Source organism: Somniosus microcephalus, chromosome 7, assembly GCF_052327205.1.
Source record: "Somniosus microcephalus isolate GS21.2 chromosome 7, FLI_Smic_1.0, whole genome shotgun sequence".
NCBI lineage: Eukaryota > Metazoa > Chordata > Chondrichthyes > Squaliformes > Somniosidae > Somniosus > Somniosus microcephalus.
The window spans coordinates 9,576,070-9,603,068 of record NC_140993.1 but is presented as its reverse complement, the minus strand read 5'-3'; the positions used below and the strand labels follow the sequence as shown (position 1 = coordinate 9,603,068).

General features: G+C 55.5%; 1 protein-coding gene across 1 annotated transcript; it reads right to left on the bottom strand.

The window, feature by feature from the left end:
• Window positions 1–446: 446 nt before the first annotated feature.
• On the bottom strand, window positions 447–26,021 carry ttc19 (tetratricopeptide repeat domain 19). The gene is made up of 10 exons (XM_085992210.1): window positions 25,784–26,021; window positions 25,301–25,392; window positions 24,402–24,512; window positions 23,348–23,386; window positions 12,979–13,035; window positions 11,464–11,525; window positions 8,746–8,840; window positions 5,281–5,435; window positions 3,510–3,672; window positions 447–1,001 (listed from the first exon to the last, which is right to left on the bottom strand). Exons 1-10 carry the CDS (start codon window positions 25,980–25,982, stop codon window positions 847–849), a joined length of 1,128 nt encoding a protein of 375 aa, XP_085848336.1. The 5' UTR covers window positions 25,983–26,021; the 3' UTR covers window positions 447–846.
• Between the last annotated feature and the right edge of the window lie 978 nt (window positions 26,022–26,999).

The following is a 26,999-nucleotide window of genomic DNA, read 5'->3' as shown; positions in this document are numbered from 1 at the left end:
GCGCTCACTCAGTACTGCCCCTCCGACAGTGCAGCGCTCCCTCAGTACTGCCCCTCCGACAGTGCAGCGCTCCCTCAGTAATGCACCGCCAGCCTAGATTTTTATGCTCAAGTCTCTGGAGTGGGATTTGACCTCTCAACCTTCTGACTCAGGCGAATGTGCTACCCACTGAGCCACGGATGACACTGTCAATACGACAAACAGCCACATCTTAACTAAAATACATGCCCAACAATAGCTGATGTCACTCCGGGCTGGTACTGAGCCCTACACACAGAGCAGGAAAGGCCCAGGCTCCATCGCCGGCCTGTGGCGAGGCTGTATGTTTGCGGTGAGTCTCTCTCTCTCACACTGCCGTTTGAAGCTGTACCTCTCTGTACGAATCCTGCAGTTGTTCAGAACTGACGCACGCTCCCCGTTAACCAGACAGTGACTCGGGTACTGCATTTGTTTTTGATTGTTTTATATGAAGAATATGTATTTCCATATTGATATTGCACCTTTCAGGACCTCCCTTAGTGCTTTACAACCAATGATATACAGCCTGAGAACTCAGCAGCTCTCCTTCGAAATAGTGCCAGGCACCCGAGAGAGCAGACGGAGCCTCAGTTTAACATCTCATCTAAAAGACGGCACCACCGACAATGCAGCACTCCCTCAGTACTGCACTGGGAGTGTCAGCCTGGATTATGCGCTCCAGTCTCTGGAGTGGGACTTGAACCCATGACCCTCTGACTCAGAGGCGAGGGTGCTGCCCACTGAGCCACGGCCGATACCGTAACACCCAAACCACACGGAAAAAGACCCACAGGTATCATTTAGGTCGCCAGCAGGAACCTCTTTCATTTAACAGCTGGTCTCCCCCAGCACTCGGGAGCTCCGCGTCTTTCCCTTCAGCTCCTCCATTCCCACACGGATGTGCTCGATCGCTGCACTGTCGGCCTTCGACTCTGCTTGTTTCAGAGCCTCCTCGTAAACCTGTTTTGCTTCGCTGTAGTTCCCTGTTGGAAGAGCAGAAGGAAACGGTGGTGGGTAAAGGTATAAAACCCGCCTTCAACTGCCTGGGCCCTAAGCTCTGGAATTCCCTCCCTAAACCTCTCCGCCTCGCTCTCCTCCTTTAAGACGCTCCTTAAAACCTCCCTCTTTGACCAAGTGCTTGGTCACCTGCCCTAATATCTTATGTGGCTCGGTGTGAAATTGTGTTTGATAATCGCTCCTGTGAACTGCCCTGGGACGTTTTACTAGGTTAAATACAAGCCGTCATGAGACAACCAGAACAGCACCACCGGGAAAGACAGAAGCACATGAATTTAGTCAGAACAGGAGGCATAATTCACAGCTGGGAACCGTGGCCTAGTGGTTCTGGGCTTAGGCTCGGCACCCAGGGTGCCCAAGTTCCAATCCCACCAGCACAAGTTAGGAAACTGAATTAATTCAATCTGGTAATTTGTGGGCTGGCACCGGGAAAATTCACCATGGAAACTGCAGTAAAAACCCAACTGGATCATTTCAGGGAAGGGAAGCTGCTGTCTCTACCCGTGACTCCCTAGGCCACCTGATTGCCTCCCAATGTCCTCAGGCCCAGCACTGACGGGGTGCGGGTCCCTGTGTCCCAGCACTGACGGGGTGCGGGTCCCCCAGTCCCAGCACCGACGGGGTGAGGGTCCCTGTGTCCCAGCACTGACGGGGTGTGGGTCCCTCTGTCTCAGCACTGACGGGGTGCGGGTCCCTGTGTCCCAGCACTGACAGGGTGCGGGTCCCTGTGTCCCAGCACCGACGGGGTGAGGGTCCCCCAGTCCCAGCACTGACGGGATGCGGGTCCCTCTGTCCCAGCACCGACGGGGTGTGGGTCCCTCTGTCTCAGCACTGACGGGGTGCGGGTCCCCCAGTCCCAGTACCGACGGGGTGTGGGTCCCTCTGTCTCAGCACTGATGGGGTGAGGGTCCCTCTGTCCCAGCACTGACGGGGTGCGGGTCCCTGTGTCCCAGCACCGACGGGGTGTGGGTCCCTCTGTCTCAGCACTGACGGGGTGCGGGTCCCCCAGTCCCAGTACCGACGGGGTGTGGGTCCCTCTGTCTCAGCACTGACGGGGTGCGGGTCCCTCTGTCCCAGCACTGACGGGGTGCGGGTCCCTGTGTCCCAGCACCGACGGGGTGCGGGTCCCTGTGTCCCAGCACTGACGGGGTGCGGGTCCCCCAGTCCCAGTACCGACGGGGTGCGGGTCCCCCAGTCCCAGCACTGACGGGGTGCGGGTCCCTGTGTCCCAGCACCGACGGGGTGCGGGTCCCTGTGTCCCAGCACTGACGGGGTGCGGGTCCCCCAGTCCCAGTACCGACGGGGTGCGGGTCCCCCAGTCCCAGCACCGACGGGGTGCGGGTCCCTGTGTCCCAGCACTGACGGGGTGCGGGTCCCTGTGTCCCAGCACTGACGGGGTGCGGGTCCCCCAGTCCCAGTACCGACGGGGTGCGGGTCCCTCTGTCCCAGCACTGACGGGGTGCGGGTCCCTCTGTCCCAGCACTGACGGGGTGCGGGTCCCCCAGTCCCAGTACTGACGGGGTGCGGGTCCCTCTGTCTCAGCACTGACGGGGTGCGGGTCCCCCAGTCCCAGCACTGACGGGGTGAGGGTCCCTCTGTCCCAGTACCGACGGGGTGCGGGTCCCTGTGTCCCAGCACTGACGGGGTGCGGGTCCCCCAGTCCCAGTACTGACGGGGTGAGGGTCCCCCAGTCCCAGCACTGACGGGGTGAGGGTCCCCCAGTCCCAGCACTGACGGGGTGAGGGTCCCCCAGTCCCAGTACTGACGGGGTGCGGGTCCCCCAGTCCCAGCACTGACGGGGTGCGGGTCCCCCAGTCCCAGCACTGACGGGGTGCGGGTCCCTGTGTCCCAGCACTGACGGGGTGAGGGTCCCCCAGTCCCAGTACCGACGGGGTGTGGGTCCCCCAGTCCCAGTACCGACGGGGTGTGGGTCCCCCAGTCCCAGCACTGACGGGGTGCGGGTCCCTGTGTCCCAGCACTGACGGGGTGCGGGTCCCTGTGTCCCAGCACCGACGGGGTGAGGGTCCCTGTGTCCCAGCACCGACGGGGTGCGGGTCCCTGTGTCCCAGCACCGACGGGGTGCGGGTCCCTGTGTCCCAGCACCGACGGGGTGCGGGTCCCTGTGTCCCAGCACCGACGGGGTGAGGGTCCCGGTGTCCCAGCACCGACGGGGTGCGGGTCCCCCAGTCCCAGTACCGACGGGGTGCGGGTCCCTCTGTCTCAGCACCGACGGGGTGCGGGTCCCTCTGTCCCAGCACTGACGGGGTGCGGGTCCCTCTGTCCCAGCACTGACGGGGTGCGGGTCCCTCTGTCCCAGCACCGACGGGGTGCGGGTCCCTGTGTCCCAGCACTGACGGGGTGAGGGTCCCCCAGTCCCAGTACCGACGGGGTGTGGGTCCCTCTGTCTCAGCACCGACGGGGTGCGGGTCCCCCAGTCCCGTGCTCAGCTCTCACCGGTCTAATGGTGACATTACCTCTGTGCATGAGTATCCCGGCCATATTATTGAGGATCACGTATCCATCTGGGTGGCTGGTCTCTCTCGCCAAGTCGGAGGCCCTCTTGACGTATTCGTAGGCTTGGTCATGAAGCCCCTTCATGTCCAGTATGGTGGCCAGGTCGTTCATCAGCACCACTGTCTGACAGAGAGGGGAAGAGGTGGTGAACAGCGGATTAATTTGGGTGGGGTGGGGAGGGGGGGGGGGGATGATACAACAGTCGTATCAATCTGCTACACTGCAGAGGTTCAAGAATCTCACAATAATGCAGAATTCAGCCCATTGAGTCTGCGCCGGCTCTTTCGAAGAGCAATCCCGTTAGTCCCGCTCCCAAGGAGTTAGATATACTTCTTAAGGCTAAAGGGATCAAGGGATATGGGGAGAAGGCAGGGACAGGGTACTGAATTTGGATGATCAGCCATGATCTCATTAAATGGCGGAGTGGGCTCGAGGGGCCGAATGGCCTACTCCTATCTTCTATGTTTCCCCATATCCCTGCAATTCTTTCTCCTTCAAGTATTTATCCAATTCCCTTTTGAAGGCTACTATTGAATCTGTATCCACCACCCTATCGGGCAGCGCATTCCAAATCCTGACCACTCACTGCGTAAAAAAGCTTTTCCTCCTGTCGCCTCTGGATCTTTTGCCAATCACCTGAAATCTGTGCCCTCTGGTTATCGACCCTACAGCCACTGGAAACAGTTTCTCCTTATTTACTCTATCTCAACCCTTCATGATTTTGAACGCCTCTATTAAATCTCCTCTTAGCCTTCTCTGCTCCAAGGAGAACAACCCCGGCTTCTCCAGTCTCTCCACGTAACTGAAGTCCCTCATCCCTGGAACTATTCCAGTAAATCTCTTCTGTAACCTCTCCAAAGACTTCATGTCCTTCCTAAAATGTGGTGCCCAGAATTGGACACAATACTCCAGCTGGGCCCGAACCAGTGTTTTACAAACAGAGAAAAATAGGAGCAGGAGTCGGCCATTCGGCCCTGCTCCGCCATTCAATATGATCATGGCTGATCCTCTATCTCAATACCATATTCCCGCTCTCTCCCCATACCCCTTGATGACTATCTCCTTCTTAAATATATTCAGTGACTTGGCTACCACAGAAGGCTGTGGTAGTGAATTCCACAGGTTCACCACCCTCAGTGAAGAAATTTCTTCTCATCTCAGTCCTAAATGTCCTACCCCGTATCCTGAGACTCGTTCTAGACCCCCCAGCCAGGGGAAACATCCTCCCTGCATCCAGTCTGTGTAGCCCTGTCAGAATTTTATACGTTTCAATGAGATCCCCCTCATTCTTCTAAACTCTAGTGAATACAGGCCTAGTCGACCCAATCTCTCCTCATACGACAGTCCTGCCATCCCAGGAATCAGTCTGGTGAACCTTCACTTCACTCCCTCTATGGCAAGTATATCCCTTCTTAGGTAAGGGAGGGTGGGTCTCGTAGGTGGAGTGGGGGAGGGAGGGGGGTCTCGGCTCTCGGTGGGTGGGGTGGAGAGGGGGTCTCGGTGGGTGTGGGGGGAGGGGAGGTCTCGGTGGGTTGGGGGGGGGGGGGGAAGAGAGAGGGGGTCTCGGTTAGGGGGTGGGGGGCAGGAGGGGGTCTCGTGGGTGGGGGGGAGGGGGGAAAAGAGAGGGGCTCTCTGTGGGTGGGGTGGTGTCAGTGGGTGTGCGGGTGGTCAGGGTCCGAGTGGGCTGGGGATGAACAGACAGTTACTGCGGCCCCTCCACCGTCAGGTTACCTGTGGGTGAGTCTCCCCCTGCACCTGCTGGGAGATTGCCAGCGCCTTCTCGTACAGACTTCCCGCCAACTCCAGCTGCTTGCGGGCCATCATGTAGCGAGCGCAGGAATCCAGGCTCATGCCCAGTAACAGGCGGGTGTTGTCCTTCTCCACAGCTGGGAATCAAACCGGTTAAACAAACACTGATTTCACTCAAGGACAGACTTGCATTTCTATAGCGCCTTTCACAACCGCAGGACGTCCCAAAGCGCTTTACAGCCAATGAAGTGCTTTTTGAAGTGCAGTCACTGTTGTAATGTAGGAAATGCAGCAGCCAATTTGCGCACAGCAAGCTCCCACAACAGCAATGTGATAATGACCAGATCATCTGTTTTAGTGATGTTGGTTGAGGGATAAATATTGGTCAGGACACCGGGGAGAACTCCCCTGCTCTTCAAAATAGGGCCCTGGGATCTTTTACATCTACCGGAGGGGGCAGAGAAGGCCCTCAGTTTAACATCACCGCCGACAGTGCAGCGCTCCCTCAGTACTGCCCCTCCGACAGTGCAGCGCTCCCTCAGTACTGCCCCTCCGACAGTGCAGCGCTCCCTCAGTACTGCCCCTCCAACAGTGCAGCGCTCCCTCAGTACTGCCCCTCCAACAGTGCGGTGCTCCCTCAGTACTGCCCCTCCGACAGTGTGGCGCTCCCTCAGTACTGCCCCTCCGACAGTGCGGCGCTCCCTCAGTACTGCCCCTCCGACAGTGCGGCGCTCCCTCAGTACTGCCCCTCCGACAGTGCGGTGCTCCCTCAGTACTGCCCCTCCGACACAGAAAAATAGGAGCAGGAGTCGGCCATTCGAGCCTGCACCGCCATTCAATATGATCATGGCTGATCCTCTATCTCAATAACATATTCCTGCTCCCTCCCCATACCCCTTGATGCATTTTGTGTCTAGAAATCTATCTATCTCCTTCTTAAATATATTCAGTGACTTGGCCTCCACAGCCTTCTGTGTTAGAGAATTCCACAGGTTCACCACCCTCTGAGTGAAGAAATTTCTCCTCATATCAGTCCTAAATGTCCTACCCCATATCCTGAGACTGTGACCCCTCGTTCTAGACCCCCCAGCCAGGGGAAACATCCTCCCTGCATCCAGTCTGTCTAGCCCTGTCAGAATTTTATACGTTTCAATGAGATCCCCTCTCATTCTTCTAAACTCTAGTGAATACAGGCCTAGTCGACCCAATCTCTCCTCTTACGACAGTCCTGCCATCCCAGGAATCAGTCTGGTGAACCTTCGCTGCACTCCCTCTATGGCAAGTTTTTCCCCTTTCTTAGGTAAGGAGACCAAAACTGCACACAGTACTCCAGGTGTGGTCTCACCGAGGCCCTGTACAACTGTAGTAAGACATCCTTGCTCCTGTACTCAAATCCTCTTGCAATGAAGGCCAACATACCATTTGCCTTGCTAACTGCTTGCTGCACCTGCATGTTTCACAGAATCACATAAACCCCACAGTGCAGATAGAGGCCATTTCGGCCCATCGAGCCTGCACCGACACATATCCCACCCGATCCCCATAACCCCTACACCAACACATATCCCACCCTATCCCCGTAACCCCACGTATTTAATCCCCCTAACACTAAGGGTCAATTTATCATAGCCAATCATCCTAACCCGCACATCTTTGGACTGTGGGAGGAAACCGGAGCACCCGGGAGGAAACCCACGCAAACACGGGGAGAATGTGCAAACTCCACACAGACAGTCACCCGAGGCCGGATTCGAACCCGGGTCCCTGGCGCTGTGAGGCAACAGTGCTAACCACTATGCCATGTTTGCTTTCAGTGACTGGTGTACAAGCACACCCAGGCCCCTTAGTACATCAACATTTCCCAATCAATCACCATTTAAATAATACTCTGCCTTTCTGTTTTTCCTAACGAAGTGGATAACTTCACATTTATCCACGTTATACTGCATCTGCCATGTATTTGCCCACTCACTCAACTTGTCTAAATCGCCTTGAAGACTCTTTGTATCCTCCTCACAACTCACAATCCCACCTAATTTCATGTCGCCAGCAAAATTGGAAATATTACATTTGGTTCCCTCATCCAAATCATTGATATATAGTGTGAATAGCTGGGGCCCAAGCACTGATCCCTGCGGTACCCCACTAGTCACCCCGAAAAAGACCCATTTATTCCTACTCTCTGTTTCCTGTCTGTTAACCAATTTTCAATCCATGCCAGTATATTACCCCCAATCCCATCTGCTTTAATTTTGCACACTAACCTCTTATGTGGGACTTTATCAAAGGCCTTCTGAAAATCTAAATACACCACATCCACTGGCTCTCCCTTATCTATTCTACCAGTTACATCCTCAAAAAACTCCAGTAGGTTTGTCAAACACAATTTCCCTTTCATAAATCCATGTTGACTTTGTCTAATCCCACTGATATTTTCTAAGTGTCCTGTTATCACATCCTTTATAATAGACTCTAGCATTTTCCCGACTACTGATGTTAGGCTAACCGGTCTGTAGTTCCCTGTTTTCTCTCTCCCTCCTTTTTTAAATAGTGGGGTTACATTTGCCACCCTCCAATCTGCAGGAACTGTTCAGTAATCTATAGAATTTTGGAAGATGACAACCAATGCATCCACTATTTCCATGGCTACCTCTTTTAGTACTCTGGGATGCAGATTATCAGGCCCTGGGGATTTATCGGCTTTCAGTCCCATTAATTTCGCCAGCACTATTTTTTTTACTAATACTAATTTCCTTTAATTCCTCCTTCTCACTAGACCCTTGGTTCCCTCGCATTTCTGGGAAGTTATTTGTGTCCTCTTCCGTGAAGACGGAACCAAAGTATTTGTTTAGTTGCTCTGCCATTTCCTTGTTCCCCATTATAAATTCTCCCGTTTCTGACTAAAACAGAGGGGGGGGGGGGGGGGGGGGAGAGAGCGCGGGAGGCGGCGAGGGGGGGGCGCGAGGCGAGGGTGGGGGGCGGCGAGCGGGAGGCGAGGGGGGGGGGGGTCGAGGCTGGACGTTTTTGTGTCAACATTGTCAACACTGAAAAACAGTGAAAGACAGACGGGAGAAATTTCCAGCATGATGCACTAAATATCAACTTTATTGACTTCCATTGTTGTATATATGCTTTAAGTGGTTGTTGCTGTTGTAAAATTTAAACTGCCCATGGGCAAAAAGTTGGGCTCAGAGGGGTTTGTAGCCCGCCCAGTACAAATAAAAACTGGAGAGAACATTGGGTGGAAGAGGTCGCAGGATTGGGAGGTGCTGCCGAAGAATCCTTGGCGAGTTGCTGCAGTGCATCTTGTAGACGGCACACACTGCAGCCACAGTACACCGGTGGTGGAGGGAGTGAATGTTTAAGGTGGTGGATGGAATCGATCCCATGGTGACACAGGATATACTGGGTTTAACCAGCCTGTGCACAGTCGATAGGCAATCTTACCAGATAAGGTTTCCTCGGGAACAGCTTTCTGTCTCTGAACTTTCTCCTCCAGGGTCTCAATGCACCACTTGTACCCCTCGACCGCCAAATTGTGCCTGGAACAGGGTGGAAAGGAACATCGTCACTCTCACAGCTTCACCGAGACTGGTTAAACAGTAGATTGAGGGTGATCTGATCGAGGTGTTGATGATTAAAGGATTTGATTGGGTAGAGAATCTACTTCCTCTGGTGGAGGGAGTCCAGTACAAGGGGGCAGAACCTTAAAATTAGAGCCAGGCCGTTCAGGGGTGATGTCAGGAAGCACTTCTTCACCTAAAAAGGGTAGTGGGAATCTGGAACTCTCCCCCCAAAAAAGCTGTTGAGGCCAGGGGTCAATTGGAGCTCTCAAGATTGAGATGGACAGAATTTTTTTTTTTTTATTATTCGTTTATGGGATGTGGGTGTCACTGGCAAGGCCGGCATTTATTGCCCATCACGAATTGCCCTCGAGAAGATGGTGGTGAGCCGCCTTCTTGAACCGCTGCAGTCCGTGTGGTGAGGGTACTCCCACAGTGCTGTTAGGGAGGGAGCTCCAGGATTTTGACCCAGCGACGATGAAGGATCGCCGATATATTTCTAAGTCAGGATGGTGTGTGACTTGGAGGTGGTGGTGTTCCCATGCGCCTGCTGCCCTTGTCCTTCTAGGTGGAAGAGGTCGCGGGTTTGGGAGGTGCTGCCGAAGAAACCTTGGCGAGTTGCTGCAGTGCATCTTGTAGATGGTACACACTGCAGCCACGGTGCGCCTGTGGTGGAGGGAGTGAATGTTTAAGGTGGTGGATGGGCTGCCAATCAAGCGGGCTGCTTTGTCCTGGATGGTGTCGAGCTTCTTGAGTGTTGTTGGAGCTGCACTCATCCAGGCAAGTGGAGAGTATTTCATCACACTCCTTACTTGTGCCTTGTTGATGGTGGAAATGCTTTGGGGAGTCAGGAGTTGAGACACTCGCCGCAGAATACCCAGCCTCTGACCTGCTCTTGTAGCCACAGTATTTATGTGGCTGGTCCAGTTTAGTTTCTGGTCAATGGTGACCCCCAGGATGTTGTTGGTAGGGGATTCGGCGATGGTAATGCTGTTGAATGTCATGGGGCGGTGGTTAGACTCCCGTTTGTTGGATATAGACATTGCCTGGCACGAATGTTACCTGCCACTTATCAGCCCAAGCCTTAACGTCGTCCAGGTCTTATTGCATGCGGGCATGGGCTGCTTCATTATCTGAGGAGTTGTGAATGGCACTGAACACTGTGCAGTCATCAGCGAACATCCCCATTTCTGACCTTATGTTGGAGGGAAGGTCATTGATGAAGCAGCTGAAGATGGTTGGGCCTAGGACACTGCCCTGAGGAACTCCTGCAGCGATGTCCTGGGACTGTGATGATTGACCTGCAATTACCACAGCTTCCTTTGTGCTAGGTATGACTCCAGCAAGTGGAGAGTTCCCCCCCCCCCGCCCGATTCCCATTGACTTCAGTTTTACTAGGGCTCCTTGATGTCACACTCGGTCAAACGCTGCCTTGATGTCAAGGGCAGTCACTCTCACCTCACCTCTGGAATTCAGCTCCTTTGTCCATGTTTGGACCAAGGCTGTAATGAGGTCGGGAGCCGAGTGATCTTGGCGGAACCCAACTGGGCATCAGTGAGCAGGTTATTGGTGAGTAAGTGCCGCTTGATAGCACTGTCGATGACACCTTCCATCACTTTGCTGATGATTGAGAGTAGACTGATGGGGCGGTAATTGGCCGGATTGGATTTGTTCTGCTTTTTGTGGACAGGACATACCTGGGCAGTTTTCCACATTGTCGGACAGATGCCAGTGTTGCAGCTGCACTGGAACAGCTTGGCTAGAGGCGCGGCTAGTTCTGGAGCACAAGTCTTCAGCACGACAGCCGGGATGTTGTCAGGACCGCAAGCCGTTGCTGTATCCAGTGCGCTCAGCCGTTGTAAGGGTATCGAGTGATACGGAACCAAGGCGGGTAGATGGAGTTGAGGTACCGATCAGCTGTGATCTAATTGAATGGCGGAACAGGCTCGGAAATAAAAAACTTTATCTGAAAAAGCATTTCTAAAGCGCCTTTCACGACCACCGGACGTTCCAAAGCGCTTTACAGCCAATGAAGTACTTTTTGAAGTGTAGTCACTGTTGTAATGTAGGAAACGCGGCAGCCAATTTGTGCAAAGCAAGATCCCACAAACAGCAATGTGACAATGACCAGATAATCTGTTTTTAGTGACGCTGATTGAGGGATAAATATTGGCCCCAGGACACCGGGGAGAACTCCCCTGCTCTTTCTTCGAAATAGTGCCCGTGGGATCTTTTACATCCACCCGAGAGAGCAGACGGGGCCTCGGGTTAACGTCTCATCTGAAAGACGGCACCTCTGACAGTGCAGCGCTCCCTCAGCACTGCACTGGGAGTGTCAACCTAGATTCTGTGCTCGAGTCTCTGGAGTGGGACTTGAACCCACGACCTTCTGACTCAGGAGGCGAGAGTGCTGCCCACTGAGCCACGGCGGACACTCGAGGGGGCTGAACTGCCTCCTCCTGTTCCTAAACCCAGATTAAACCTCCCGTGCACCTCGCCTTCCCCCGTGGCCCTCGGTGGAGCTGTTCTTTCCCCAGTCTGCTTAACCGGAGAGCCTCAGCCTCGTGGGGAGGATGGTTCCTGCTCACGCTGACGTACTCACTGTTCAGTGCTTGCGTAGATGCTGCACAGCTTGAGGGACATCTCGATCACCGCATTATCATCCTGAGAGAGAGAGAGAGAGAGAGAGAGAGAGAGAGAGAGAGAGAGAGAGAGAGAGAGAGAGAGAGAGAGGCGGGTCACACTTTTTAAAAATTCATTTGCGGGATGTCGGTGTCGCTGGCAAGGCCAGCATTTATTGCCCATCCCTAATCGACCTCGAGAGGGTGGTGGTGAGCCATTTCAGAGGACAATTAAGAGTCAACTACATTGCTGTGGGTCTGGAGTCAAACACAGGCCAGACCAAGTAAGGACGGCAGATTTCCTTTCTCAAAGGACGTTAGTGAACCAGGTGGGTTTTTACGACAATCCGGTAGTTTCATGGTCACCATTACTGATACTAGCTTTTTAATCCAGATTTATTTAATTCACTGAATTAGCTGCCGTGGTGGGATTTGAAATCATGTCTCCGGATCATTAGTCCAGGCCAATGGATTACCAGTCCAGTTGCATAAACACGATGCTACCGTACCCTTGTTAGGGAGGGAGTTCCTGGATTTTGACCCAGCGACGATGAAGGAACGGTGGTGTGTGACTTGGAGGGGAACTTGGAGGGGGTGGTGTTCCCATGCGCCTGCTGCCCTTGTCCTTCTAGGTGGAAGAGGTCGCGGGTTTGGGAGGTGCCTTGATGAGTTGCTGCAGTGCATCTTGTAGACGGTACACACTGCAGCCATGGCATGCCAATGGTGGAGGGAGTGAATGTTTAAGGTGGTGGATGGGGTGCCAATCAAGCGGGCTGTTTTGTCCTGGATGGTGTCGAGCTTCGAGTGTTGTGAACAGTGCCTGAACTGGGTAAAATGGTCTGTCTGGGCTGCTGTCTCCCGTCTGCGTCGCTATCCATATCACACAGGGTCACTGCCCATGAACATGCCTCGCCAAAGGAATCAGCGGTCCACATTAGGTGGTTAGCTGGCATAGACGGAGACAGCAGACAGCCTGACAATTTCACCCAGCTCAGACATTGTTCACAACACTCAAGAAGCTCGACACCATCCAGGACAAAGCAGCCCGCTTGATTGGCACCTCATCCACCACCTTAAACATTCACTCCCTCCACCACCGGCGTACCGTGGCTGCAGTGTGTACCATCTACAAGATGCACTGCAGCAACTCGCCAAGGCACCTCCCAATACGCGACCTCTACCGTCTAGAAGGACAAGGGCAGCAGGCGCATGGGAACACCACCACCTCCAATTTCCCCCCACACACCATCCTGACTTGGAAATATATCGTCGTTCCTTCATCGTCGCTGGGTCAAAATCCTGGAACTCCCTCCCTAACAGCACTGTGGGAGCACCTTCGCCACACGGACTGCAGCGGTTCAAGAAGGCGGCTCACCACCACCTTCTCAAGGGGCAATTAGGGATGGGCAATAAATGCTGGTCTTGCCAGCGACGCCCACATCTCGAGAATGAATATTTGATTTAAAATGGCACTACTCGGTCTATAAGACACTCACCTGTGGAGTCCCAGATCCCAGCAGAAAGCTCATGGCTGCTTTGAAGAGTTTCTCAGCCTGGGAGAGAGAGGGGGAGATGGAGGTGGTGAGAGCCGAGTGCTTAAATACAAAGGACAGATCAAACCTGGGCAGGGGTGGAGCCGGCATACAGGGACCCAACAATGGTTTTGGGGGGGGGGGGGGGGGGGGGGAGGAAAAGAGACCAAAACTAAGGGCCATTAATATAAGATAGTCACTAATAAATCCAATAGGGAATTCAGGAGGAACTTCTTTACCCAGAGAGTGGTGAGAATGTGGAACTCGCTGCCACAGGGAGTGGTTGAGGCGAATAGTATCGATGCATTTAAGGGGAGGCTAGACAAACACATGAGGGAGAAGGGAATCGAGGGTTACGCTGATAGATTTAGATGAGGAAAGACGGGAGGAGGCTCGAGTGGAACATAAACACCAGCACGGACTGGTTGGGCCGAATGGCCTGTTCCTGTGCTGTAAATTCCAATTATCGTATATATATTATTACAGGAAGCATTATATAGTAGTAGGTTCTGGGGAGGCGAGACCTGTACAGGACGGACAGGTTGCACCTCAACAGGGCCGGAACCAATATCTTCGCGGGGGGGTGGGTTTGCCTGTGCTGTTGGGGAGGGTTTAAACTAATTTGGCAGGGGGATGGGCACCAGGATGTAACATTAGAAAGGGGAAATAAAGTGCTTAAAGGATTGGGAGCGGCAGAGAGTACTAAAGTAAGGTATTAGGTGGGGTCAAACTATGGGAGAACACAGGAAGGTCTAAGATCGGTTTACAGTGCATGTGTGTGAACGCACGAAGTGTGGTAAACAAGGTAAGTGAGCTGCAGGCGCAAATAGCCACATGGGAACATGATGTGGCGATAACGGAGACCTGGCTCAAAAAAGGGCAGGATTGAGTATTAAATATTCCTGGTTATAAGGTGTTCAGGAAAGATAGGGAAAGAAAGAGAGGAGGTGGAGTGGCAGTATTGGTTAAGGAGAATGTTACAGTGCTGGAGAGAGAGGATGTCCTGGAGGGGTCAAGGACAGAATCTATATGGCTAGAGTTGAGAAATAATAGAGGTGCCATTACACTGCTAGGTGTATTCTATAGGCCACCAAATAGTGGGAAAGATATAGAGGAGCAAATTTGCAGGGAAATTAGAGAGAGATGCAAGAACTGTAGAGTAGTGATAATGGGGGACTTCAACTATCCTAATATAGACTGGGATAGTAATAGTGTAAAGGGCAGAGAGGGGGAAGAATTTCTTAAGTGTGTTCAGGAGAACTTTCTTGATCAGTATGTTTCCGGCCCGACGAGGGAGGAGGCATTGCTGGATCTGGTTCTGGGGAATGAAGTAGGTCAATTGGAGCAAGTGTCAGTAGGTGAACATTTAGGGAACAGTGATCATAAGGTTTAGATTAGCTATTGAAAAGGACAGGGAACAATCTAGAGTAAAAATGTTTAACTGGGGGAAGGCCAATTTCAGTGGGATGAGGACGGATCTGGCCCGGGTAAACTGGAATCAAAGATCAGCAGGCAAAACTGTAATGGAACAATGGGCTGCCTTTAAAGAGGAAATAGTTCAGGTACAGTCGAGGTACATTCCCACTAGGGGGAAAGGCAGGGCAACTAAAGTCAGGGCTCCCTGGATGATGAAACAGAGAGGGAATATGATTAAGCAGAAAAAGAGCGTGTATGACAGATGTCAGGTTGCAAATACATCTGAGAATCAGGATAAATATAGGAAGGTCAGAGGAGAAGTGAAAAAGAAAATAAGAGAGGCAAAGAGAGGGTATGAGAATAGAATTGCAGCCAACATAAAAAGGTAATCCAAAAGTCTTCTATAGGCATATAAATAGTAAAAGGGTAGTAAGAGGAGGGGTGGGGGCGATTAGGGACCAAAAAGGAGACCTATGTATGGAGGCTGAGGGTATGGCTGAGGTACTAAATGAGTACTTTGCATCTGTCTTCACCAAGGAAGAGGATGCTTCCATAGACATAGTAAAGGAGGAGGTAGTGGAGAGGATAAAAATTGATTAAGAGGTATTAGAAAGGCTGGCTGTACTTAAAGTAGATAAGTCACCAGGAGCGGATGGGATGCATCCTAGGATGCTGAGGGAATTGAGGGAGGTAATCGCGGAGGTACTGGCCATAATATTCCAATCCTCCTTAGATACGGGGGTGTTGCCAGAGGACTGGAGAATTGCAAATGTTACACCCTCGTTCAAAAATGGGTGCAAGGATAAACCCAGCAACTACAGGCCAGTCAGTTTAACCTCAGTAGTGGAGAAGCTTTTAGAAACAGTAATCTGGAAAAAAAATTAAGTCACTTGGACAAGTGTGGATTAATTAAGGAAAGCCAGCACAGATTTGTTAAAGGCAAATCGTGTTTAACTAACTTGATTGAGTTTTTTGATGAGGTAACAGAGGGTTGATGAGGGCAATGCAGTTGACGTGATGTACATAGATTTCCAAAAGGCGTTCGACAAAGTGCCACATAATAGGCTTGCCAGCAAAGTTGAAGCCCATGGAATAAAAGGGACAGTGGCAGCATGGATACGGAATTGGCTGTGGTAAACCACTGTTTGTATTCCTGTTTGTATTCCACTGTGTACATGCCTGGACATGCCTCGGCTGACTCCTCCCACAGGTCCTAGTATAAAGGTGATTGCTCCCCAGCCCTTTGTATCCTGGACCGGTCGACCACTCGAGGCAGACCTCCATTCTTTTGTTAATAAAAGCCTTTAGTTACTCTTCTAACTCTCAGTCTTTTATGAGTAATTGATAGCGCATCAATTTTATTAACAAAATTTTTATAATGGAGAAGATCCTCACACCAGCATGCCTGGACTTAGATCATCAGGAGGCGGACTCATCCACCAAGTTTACTCACTGGCTTAAGTGTTTCGAAAAATTCCTGACCGCCTCCGAAGCAATCAAATCGGAAGAGGACAAACTGGCTGTCCTGACCTCCAAAGTGAACCACCGAGTGTACTCGGTCATCCAAGACGCGACCTCGTACGCGGATGCTATCAAGCTCCTCAAGGACCAGTATACGCGCCCAGTGAACGAAGTGTACGCCAGGCACCTTCTGGGGAGTCGTAAACAACAACCTGGGGAATCGACCGTGGAATACCTTCAGGCACTGTCTGTGCTTGGCCGGGCCTGTGGGTGTAAGGATGTAAAGGCCGCCATGTACACAGAGGAACTTATCCGGGACGCTTTTGTAGCGGGCCACAGATCCAATTACACCCGACAGCGACTGTTGGAGCAGAGTAACCTCGACCTCGACAAGGCCTCTGAACTCGCACTATCGTTGGATGCAGCCTACCAGGGCATGGATGCCTACTCCTCTGCACCGTGGACGCCGCGGGGAATGACAGCCTGGGACACGGTAGGACCGCCTCATAGCGCCGTGCCACCCCAGCCACACCCCAACAACGGCCCAACTACCGCAGCAGTGTCCCAAGGCCAGACAGCAGTGCCCCAAGGCCAGAAATGCTACTTCTGTGGCCAGGCAAAACACCCCAGAGCGCGCTGCCCGGCGAAAAACGCGATCTGCTCGGGCTGCGGGAAGAAGGGACACTACGCTAGCGTCTGCAGGGCCAAAGCCACCCCGAACCCCAGCAGCGCCGCGTGTGGGCCATGCGGGCCGCCATCTTGGACCTCCCCGGTCATGTGCGAATCACCGGTACAGCAGCCATTTTGGACGCCTCCAGCCACATGGGGATCATGGACGCCGCCATCTTGGACGACAGCCGGGACGCAGCAGGCCCCCGACACCGCCTCATCTGATACCCGCAGCGACACACCGACCCCTACGCTGGCATCCGTTACACTGGACCAAGCGAGACCGCACCAACTGGCCAGTTCCACAATGGACATTAAGGTAAATGGTCATGATACAATCTGCCTTTTTGACTCTGGGAGCACGGAGAGCTTCATCCACCCCGACACGGTGCGGCGTTGCTCTCTCCCAGTCCTGCCTGCGCAACAGCGGATTTCTATGGCCTCCGAGTCCCAGTCGGCGGACATCGGCGGCTACTGCGTGGTGACACTCGTAGTAGACGGGACCGTGTACGATCATTTTAAACTTCTGGTCCTGCCTGACCTCTGCGCTGCCGTCCTGCTGGGGTTAGATTTTCAGTGCCACCTTAAAAGTGTTACGATGGCGTACGGTGGACCCCTACCCCCACTCACAGTCCGCAGCCAGCAGCTTCCAAATTGCCCGCCGCGCACCAGGTGCAACCTCTCCACACTCAGAGTCACCCCCCCACCACTGTTTGCTAACCTCACCCCCGACTGTAAGCCCATCGCCACAAAGAGCAGGCGATACAGTGCCGGGGACAGGGTTTTCATTAAAACCGAAGTGGAGCGGCTCCTGAAAGAAGGGATTATTGAGGGCAGCACCAGCCCCTGGCGAGCCCAGGTTGTGGTCATTAAGACCGGCGAGAAGCAGCGCCTGGTCATCGACTACAGCCAGACAATAAATCGCTACACCCTGCTGGACGCCTACCCACTCCCCCGTATAGCTGATATGGTCAACCAGATCGCGCAGTACCGCGTCTTCTCGACCATTGACCTGAAATCAGCGTACCACCAGCTCCCCATCCGCCCTGAGGACCGCCAGTACACTGCCTTTGAGGCAAACGGCCGCCTCTATCACTTCCTTAGGGTTCCCTTTGGCGTCACCAACGGGGTCTCCGTCTTCCAAAGGGAGATGGACCGGATGGTAGATCAAAATGCGTTGCAGGCCACTTTCCCATATCTGGACAATGTGACCATCTGCGGCCGTGACTTGCAGGACCATGACGCAAACCTCGAAAAATTCCTCCGCACCGCCCAACTCCTCAACCTGACATAACAAGGAGAAGTGCATATTCCGCACAAACCGCCTCGCCATCCTTGGCTGTGTTGTGGAACACGGAGTCATCGGCCCCGACCCCGACCGGATGCGTCCCCTTATGGAACTCCCACTGCCCCACTGCCTCAAGGCCCTGAAGAGGTGCCTAGGGTTTTTCTCCTATTACGCCCAGTGGGTCCCCTACTATGCGGACAAGGCCCGTCCGCTGATCAAGTCCACCTCTTTTCCCTTGACGGCAGAGGCCCGCTTAGCCTTCCACCGTATCAAGGAGGACATTGCCAAAGCCACCATGCACGCAGTGGACGAATCCATCCCCTTCCAGGTGGAAAGCGACGCGTCCGACTTTGCCCTGGCCGCTACCCTCAATCAGGCGGGGAGACCCGTGGCCTTCTTTTCACGAACCCTCCAAGGCCCGGAGACCAGACACTCCGCTGTTGAGAAGGAGGCCCAGGCGATTGTGGAGGCTGTGCGTCATTGGAGGCACTACCTGGCCGGAAAACGATTTACCCTGCTCACTGACCAGCGTTCAGTTGCTTTTATGTTTAACAACAAGCAGAGGGGCAAAATCAAAAATGACAAGATCTTGAGGTGGAGAATCGAACTTTCCACCTACAACTACGAGATCTTGTACCGGCCCGGGAAGCTAAATGAACCCCCGGATGCGCTATCGCGTGGCACCTGCGCCAGCGCGCTGATCGATAGACTGCGGGCCCTCCACAATGACCTCTGCCACCCGGGGGTCACCAGGTTCTTCCACCTCATCAAGGCCCGCAACCTGCCTTACTCTATTGAGGAGGTCAGGACCATGACCAGGAACTGCCAAGTCTGCGCTGAGTGCAAACCGCACTTTTATAGACCAGACAGGGCCCACCTGATAAAAGCCACTCGCCCCTGAGCGTTGATTTTAAAGGGCCTCTCCCCTCCTCCGACCGCAATGTGTACTTCCTCAATATTATTGATGAGTACTCCCGTTTCCCGTTCGCCTTCCCCTGCCCGGACATGACCAGTGCCACGGTCATTAAATGTCTGAACAACCTCTTCACCCTGTTCGGCTTCCCCAGCTATATCCATAGCGACCGGGGCTCATCGTTTATGAGCGACGAACTCCGTCAGTACCTGCTAACTAGGGGTATTGCCACAAGCAGGACCACCAGTTACAACCCCCGGGGGAACAGACAGGTGGAAAGAGAAAATGCGACAGTTTGGAAGGCCGTCCTGCTAGCCTTAAAATCTAGGGGCCTTCCAACCTCCCGCTGGCAGGATGTGCTCCCCGATGCACTCCACTCTATTCGGTCACTGCTCTGCACTGCCACTAACGCCACCCCTCATGAGAAAATGTTTGTCTTCCCAAGGAAGTCCACATCGGGGACATCGCTACCGCCATGGCTGACGTCCTCAGGGCCGGTCCTACTGAGAAGACACGTGAGGACCCATAAAACAGACCCCCTGGTCGAGAGGGTCGACCTCCTCCACGCCAACCCCCAGTATGCTTACATCGCATACCCGGACGGGCGGGAGGACACAGTCTCCAAAAGAGACCTTGCACCCTCGGGGGCCGCAGTAACCCACTACCCACTACCACCCCCCCCAACGATCCGATATCCAGCCCCAGCAGACGGCAGGCCTGGGCCCCGCGACCCGCTCGACATCTACGAGGACGACACGCCTGTGCCACAGCCTACGCTGGACTCGACGCCGGAAGCTTCACTACCCCTGCCGTCGCCACGCCGATCACAGCGGCAGACAAGACCTCCGGAGAGACTCCAATACACTAACTTTTAATACACTTCACCCCGCCGGACTCAATTTTAAACAAGGGGTGAATGTGGTAAACCACTGTTTGTATTCCTGTTTGTCCTGTTTGTATTCCACTGTGTACATGCCTGGACATGCCTCGGCTGACTCCTCCCACAGGTCCTAGTATAAAGGTGATTGCTCCCCAGCCCTTTGTATCCTGGACCGGTCGACCACTCGAGGCAGACCTCCATTCTTTCGTTAATAAAAGCCTTTAGTTACTCTTCTAACTCTCAGTCTTTTATGAGTAATTGATAGCGCATCAATCATGGAATAAAAGGGACAGTGGCAGCATGGATACGGAATTGGCTAAGTGACAGGAAACAGAGAGTAGTGGTGAACGGTTGTTTTTCGGACTGGAGGAAGGTATACAGTGGTGTTCCCCAGGGGTCGGTACTGGGACCACTGCTTTTCTTGATATATATTAATGACTTGGACGTGGGTGTACAGGGCACAATTTCAACATTTACAGATGACACAAAACTTGGAAGTATAGTGAACAGTGAGGAGGAGAGTAATAGACTTCAGGAAGACAGAAAGGCTGGTGAAATGGGCAGACACGTGGCAGATGAAATTTAACACAGAAAAGTGCGAAGTGATGCATTTTGGTAGAAAGAATGAGGAGAGGCAATATAAACTAAAGGGTACAATCCTAAAGGGGGTGCATGAACAGAGACCTGGGGGTATGTGTGTACAAATCATTGAAGGTGGCAGGGCAGGTTGAGAAAGCGGTTGAAAAGGCTTATGGGGTCCTGGGCTTCATAAATAGAGGTATAGGATACAAAAGTGTGGAAATTATGAAGAACCTTTATAAAACACTGGTTCGGCCTCAACTGGAGTATTGTGTCCAATTCTGGGCACCGCACTTTAGGAAGGATGTGAAGGCCTTAGAGAGGGTGCAGAAAAAAGTTACACGAATGAGGGTCTTCAGTTACGTGGATAGACTGGAGAAGCTGGGGTTGTTCTCCTTGGAGCAGAGAAGGTTGAGAGGAGATTTGATCGAGGTGTTCAAAATCATGAGGGGTCTGGACAGAGTAGATAGAGAGAAACTGTTCCCATTGGCAGATTTAAGGTGATTGGCAAAACAACCAAAGGCGACGGAAGAAAAAACTTTTTTACGCAGCGAGTCGTAAAGATCTGGAATGGACTGGATGAAAGGGTGGTGGAGGCAGATTCAATCACGGCTTTCAGAAAGGAGTTGGACAAGTACCTGAAGGAAAGAAATTTGCCGGGCTACGGGGAAAGGGCGGGGGAGTGGGACTCGCTGAGGTGCTCTTGCAGAGAGCTGGCACGGGCTCGACGGGCCGAATGGCCTCCTTCTGTGCTGTAACCATTCTATGATTCTAAAGTAAAAAGGCTGGGGCTCTTTTCTCTAAGAAAAAAGACTGAGGGGTGACCTGATAGAGGTCTTTAAAAATTATGAAAGGGTTTGATAGGGTAGATGTAGAGAGGATGTTTCCACTCGTGGGGGAGACCAGAACCAGGGGCCATCAATATAAGACAGTCACTAATAAATCCAATAGGGAATTCAGGAGAAACTTCTTTACCCAGAGAGTGGTGAGAATGTGGAACTCGCTCCCACAGGGAGTGGTTGAGGCGAATAGTACAGATACATTTAAGGGGAGACTGGGTAAGTTACATGAGGGAGAAAGGAATAGAAGGATGTTATGATGGGGTGGGGGTCGGTTTGGGGTGGGGTTAAGCTGGAGGCTGATGGGTTGCTCCTGGAGGGCGGGGGCACAGTTTCGGGGCGGGGGCACGGTGTCGGGGGGGGGGGTGATATGGGGTCAGGTCGGGGGTGGGGTGATTCGGGGGGGGGGGGGGGGTGATGATTCGGGGTCAGGTCGGGGGGGGTGATTCGGGGGTCAGGTCGGGGGGGGGGTGATTCGGGGGTCAGTTCAGGGGGGGGGCGGGTGATACGGGGGTACGGGGGTCAGGTCGAGGGGGGTGATGATTCGGGGTCAGGTCGGGGTGGTGTGTGATCCGGGGGTCAGGTCGGGGGGGGGTGATCCGGGGGTCAGGTCGGGGGGGGGTGATCCGGGGGTCAGGTCGGGGGGGGGGTGATCCGGGGGTCAGGTCGGGGGGGGGGGGTGATCCGGGGGTCAGGTCGGGGGGGGTGATCGGGGGGTCAGGTCGGGGGGGGGGTGATCCGGGGGTCAGGTCGGGGGGGGGGGTGATCCGGGGGTCAGGTCGGGGGGGGGGGGGGTGATCCGGGGGTCAGGTCGGGGGGGGGGGTGATCCGGGGGTCAGGTCGGGGGGGGGGTGATCCGGGGGTCAGGTCGGGGGGGGGGGGGTGATCCGGGGGTCAGGTCGGGGGGGGGGGGGGGTGATCCGGGGGTCAGGTCGGGGGGGGGGGGTGATCCGGGGGTCAGGTCGGGGGGGGGGGGGGGTGATCCGGGGGTCAGGTCGGGGGGGGGGGGTGATCCGGGGGTCAGGTCGGGGGGGGGGGGGTGATCCGGGGGTCAGGTCGGGGGGGGGTGATCCGGGGGTCAGGTCGGGGTGGTGTGTGATCCGGGGGTCAGGTCGGGGGGGGGGGGGGTGATCCGGGGGTCAGGTCGGGGGGGGGGTGATCCGGGGGTCAGGTCGGGGGGGGGGTGATCCGGGGGTCAGGTCGGGGGGGGGGGTGATTCGGGGTCAGGTCGGGGGGGGGGGGTGATCCGGGGGTCAGGTCGGGGGGGGGGTGATCCGGGGGTCAGGTCGGGGGGGGGGTGATCCGGGGGTCAGGTCGGGGGGGGGGGTGATCCGGGGGTCAGGTCGGGGGGTGATTCGGGGTCAGGTCGGGGGGTGATCCGGGGGTCAGGTCGGGGGGGGGGTGATCCGGGGGTCAGGTCGGGGGGGGGGTGGTGATCCGGGGGTCAGGTCGGGGGGGGGGGTGATTCGGGGTCAGGTCGGGGGGGGGGGTGATCCGGGGGTCAGGTCGGGGGGGGGGGTGATCCGGGGGTCAGGTCGGGGGGGGGGGTGATCCGGGGGTCAGGTCGGGGGGGGGGGGTGATCCGGGGGTCAGGTCGGGGGGGGGGGTGATTCGGGGTCAGGTCGAGGGGGGGGTGATCCGGGGGTCAGGTCGGGGGGGGGGTGATCCGGGGGTCAGGTCGGGGGGGGGGGTGATCCGGGGGTCAGGTCGGGGGGGGGGGTGATCCGGGGGTCAGGTCGGGGGGGGGGGGTGATCCGGGGGTCAGGTCGAGGGGGGGGGTGATCCGGGGGTCAGGTCGAGGGGGGGGGGGTGATCCGGGGGTCAGGTCGAGGGGGGTGGTGTGTGATCCGGGGGTCAGGTCGAGGGGGGGGTGATCCGGGGGTCAGGTCGGGGGGGGGGTGATCCGGGGGTCAGGTCGGGGGGGGGGGGGGTGTGATCCGGGGGTCAGGTCGGGGGGGGGGTGATCCGGGGGTCAGGTCGGGGGGGGGGGGGTGATCCGGGGGTCAGGTCGGGGGGGGGGGGGCGGTGATCCGGGGGTCAGGTCGGGGGGGGGTGATCCGGGGGTCAGGTCGGGGGGGGGGGGTGATCCGGGGGTCAGGTCGGGGGGGGGGGGTGATCCGGGGGTCAGGTCGAGGGGGGGGGGGGTGATCCGGGGGTCAGGTCGGGGGGGGGGTGATCCGGGGGTCAGGTCGAGGGGGGGCTGATTCGGGGGTCAGGTCGGGGGGGGGGGGTGATTCGGGGGTCAGGTCGGGGGGGGTGATTCGGGATCAGTCATTCTGCTCACTTACGTTGAGCAGCTCCCCTCGGAGGAATGCCAGGTTCGCCATCTGTAGGGAACATTAGAGGGCGAGAAACCGGGTCAGAGAAACACGGTGCACACAGACCAGAGAGAATATCCACAGCGAACACATCCCAGCGCGCACAGACACAGAGTCTAACGCAGCGAACACCGAGTGGCTTTACAGAACTGAGAAGCTGCTGGGGCCTCCGCAGGTTTCCATGAGGTTGGAAGAGTAATGGGAGAGGTGAGCGCTCCCTCAGTACTGCCCCTCCGACAGTGCAGCACTCCCTCAGTACTGCCCCTCCGACAGTGCGGCGCTCCCTCAGTACTGCCCCTCCGACAGTGCGGCGCTCCCTCAGTACTGCCCCTCCGACAGTGCGGCGCTCCCTCAGTACTGCCCCTCCGACAGTGCGGCGCTCCCTCAGTACTGCCCCTCCGACAGTGCGGCGCTCCCTCAGTACTGCCCCTCCGACAGTGCAGCACTCCCTCAGTACTGCCCCTCCGACAGTGCAGCACTCCCTCAGTACTGCCCCTCCGACAGTGCGGCGCTCCCTCAGTACTGCCCCTCCGACAGTGCAACGCTCCCTCAGTACTGCCCCTCCGACAGTGCAGCACTCCCTCAGTACTGCCCCTCCGACAGTGCGGCGCTCCCTCAGTACTGCCCCTCCGACAGTGCGGCGCTCCCTCAGTACTGCCCCTCCGACAGTGCGGCGCTCCCTCAGTACCGCCCCTCCGACAGTGCGGCGCTCCCTCAGTACTACCCCTCCGACAGTGCGGCGCTCCCTCAGTACTGCCCCTCCGACAGTGCGGCGCTCCCTCAGTACTGCCCCTCCGACAGTGCAGCACTCCCTCCGTGCTGCCCCTCCGCGATTGCGAGGGGGCTTGGCTGCTCCGCTCCCGGGTCCCTTTTGCAGACACGGTGGGAGTCAACTCTCAGGAGGAGTGGGTCACAGTACCGGGAAAGGGAGCAACTGAAAGAGAGAGCAGATAATCAGCGGCAGACCACCGCCCTCCCGACAAACAAGCCATGCCACTGGGCGCTGCAGGATCCCGCCCCTTACCTGAATGTAAGTGTAGGTGATGGCCTGGTTGTTGTGCGACTGCTGTGCCAGGTGTAGGGCCTGATGGAAGATCTGGTCGGCATCCTCTAGATTGCCCTTCATGGCGCTCAGCTGCAGAGAGTCAGAGGGTGTTAACGGGCCCGATCATTCTCCCTCCCTCTCTACACCAAAACAATACCTGAACAGAGGCAATACCGTCTGCATATTACAGCAATACAGCCTGTTCTGCCATTCAATCGCATCATAAACTAAAGGATTGGCATTTTTACAGCGCCTTTCACAATCTCAGGACGTCCCAAAGCGCTTTTCACACAATGATATACTTTTTGAAGTGTAGTCACTGTTGTACTGTAGGAAACGCAGCAAGCAATTTGCGCACAGAAAGCTCCCACAAACAGCCATATGATAATGATCAGCTAAACGTCTAATGATGTTGGCTGAGAGATAAATATTGGCCAGGACGTCAGGACTGCCCCTCCGACAGTGCAGCACTCCCTCAGTACTGCCCCTCCGACAGTGCAGCACTCCCTCAGTACTGCCCCTCCGACAGTGCGGCGCTCCCTCAGTACTGTCCCCTCCGACAGCGCGGCGCTCCCTCAGTACTGCCCCTCCGACAGCGCGGCGCTCCCTCAGTACTGCCCCTCCGACAGCGCGGCGCTCCCTCAGTACCGCCCCTCCACCACAATTGCCCCTCAGTGTGCACAGCCTTTTGAGGGAGAGAGTTCCAGATTTGTGGTGTTGACACGACCCTCGATATTGGGGCAGGAGGTGCCGGCACAGATGACAGAGTGAAGGCTATTCTGCCGGGAGATGGGAGCGTCCCCGGGGGTGATGGTAGCGTGGCTCGCACATGCAGCGGGTGACTGTGGTTCGAGGAAGGGAGTGAACAAGCGGCGAACCTTTGCTTGTTTGATCAGCAGAATTATCTGGTCCTCGACTTTTTGCTGCTCTTTTTCGTCGTTTTCGAACAATCTCGTGGCAGCGAGGAAAGCTGTAAGAGAAAAATCGGAAAACAGTCAGTCAGAAAGAGAAAAATGGGACAGGCGCGTAGAGTGGGGTCACCAGGCTGGATAGGGGACTGGGGGAAGGCGGGGAACCCAGGGGGAAAAAGAGAAGATCTAGGTAGGGGTTGGGTCTCTTGCACACCCACCCCCTCCCTCCCTCCCTCGCACTCTCCCTCACACTCCCCCTCTCCCTCACACTCCCCCTCTTTCTATCTCTCTCACACTCCCCCTCTCCCTCACACTCTCTCTCTCCCTCACACTCCCTCTCTTTCTATCTCTCTCACACTCCCCCTCTCTCTCACACTCCCTCTCTCTCTCACACTCCCCTTCTCCCTCACTCACACTCCCACCCTCTCTCTCTCTCTCTCTCTCTCTCACCCAGTCCGGCCAGGCTGAGGTTTCGCGGGGCGGACCCTCTCCCTCTCTCTCTCCCTGGTGCGGGCCCGGGGCGGGGGTGCGGGGAGCCGGGCAGTGGCAGTGTTGGCGGGGCCGGGCTGGGGAAGGTCCGTCTGTCGCGGGCCCAGACCCGGAGGCCGGAGTTCAGGCTCCGGGACCCCACGGCCCGCAGCATCGCCATGGCAACCGGCGGAAGCGCGTCACCCTACGCAACTGCAGACAGCACCTGACCAGCAGAGGGAGGCTTAAAGGGGCAGGCACCCCGGGCTCTTAAAGGGGCAGGAACCCAGGGCTCTTAAAGGGATAGGCACCCCGGGCTCTTAAAGGGGCAGGCACCCAGGGCTCTTAAAGGAGCAGGCACCCCGGGCTCTTAAAGGAGCAGGCGCTCCAGGCTCTTAAAGGAGCAGGGTGGTGGCAGTAGACACAATCACTGCTTTCAAAAGGGAATTGGATAAGTACCTGAAGGAAAAAAAATTGCAGGGCTACGGAGAAAGGGCGGGGGAGTGGGACGAGTTGAAGTGCTCTTGCAGACAGCCAGCATGGGCTTGACGGGCCAAACAGCCTCTTTCCATGCTGTAACCATTCTATGTATCCAAGAGAATGAAAGAGTCAGGGTCCTTGGAGAGTTAAAGGGGCGGAAACCTCAGCGATTGAAAGGGGATTCAGTGTCATTTCCTTTTCCTTTTAAAATATTCCCACTTAATTCACTTTGTGAGTCGCTCAGTTCGTGAGGTTCCCGGAGCCCCGTGCCCATTCACAGACCAGCCGCAGCATCTCCGGGTTAAGACGGGCTGTGAATTATACCCTGGAGTGGGTTCCAGACCACACTCAGAATAGCTGGGGATCTCCGAGGTCTCGGACTGTCAGAATAAAACAGCAAACGTTAGGTTAGGATCGGAGCAGCCATGATCTTATTGAATGGTGGAGCAGGCTCGAGGGGCCGATTGGCCGACTCCTGCTCTTATTTCTTATGTTCTTACTTGCCAGTAACAGAACTTCCAGGCCCCTCTAAGCTGGGAGCTTGTTTCAGCCCTCCAGCTCCCACTCCTTCTCTACATCATTTTCTTTTTCTCGCTGTTTCCTTCTCAATCTCTATCTCTTATGTCCATTATTCACTCCAACGACCCAGTCAGTACAGCTCTCCCCGAAATCCCTCCCCCCACTCCTCCCCTCCCCCTTCACTCCTCTCCTCCCCCCC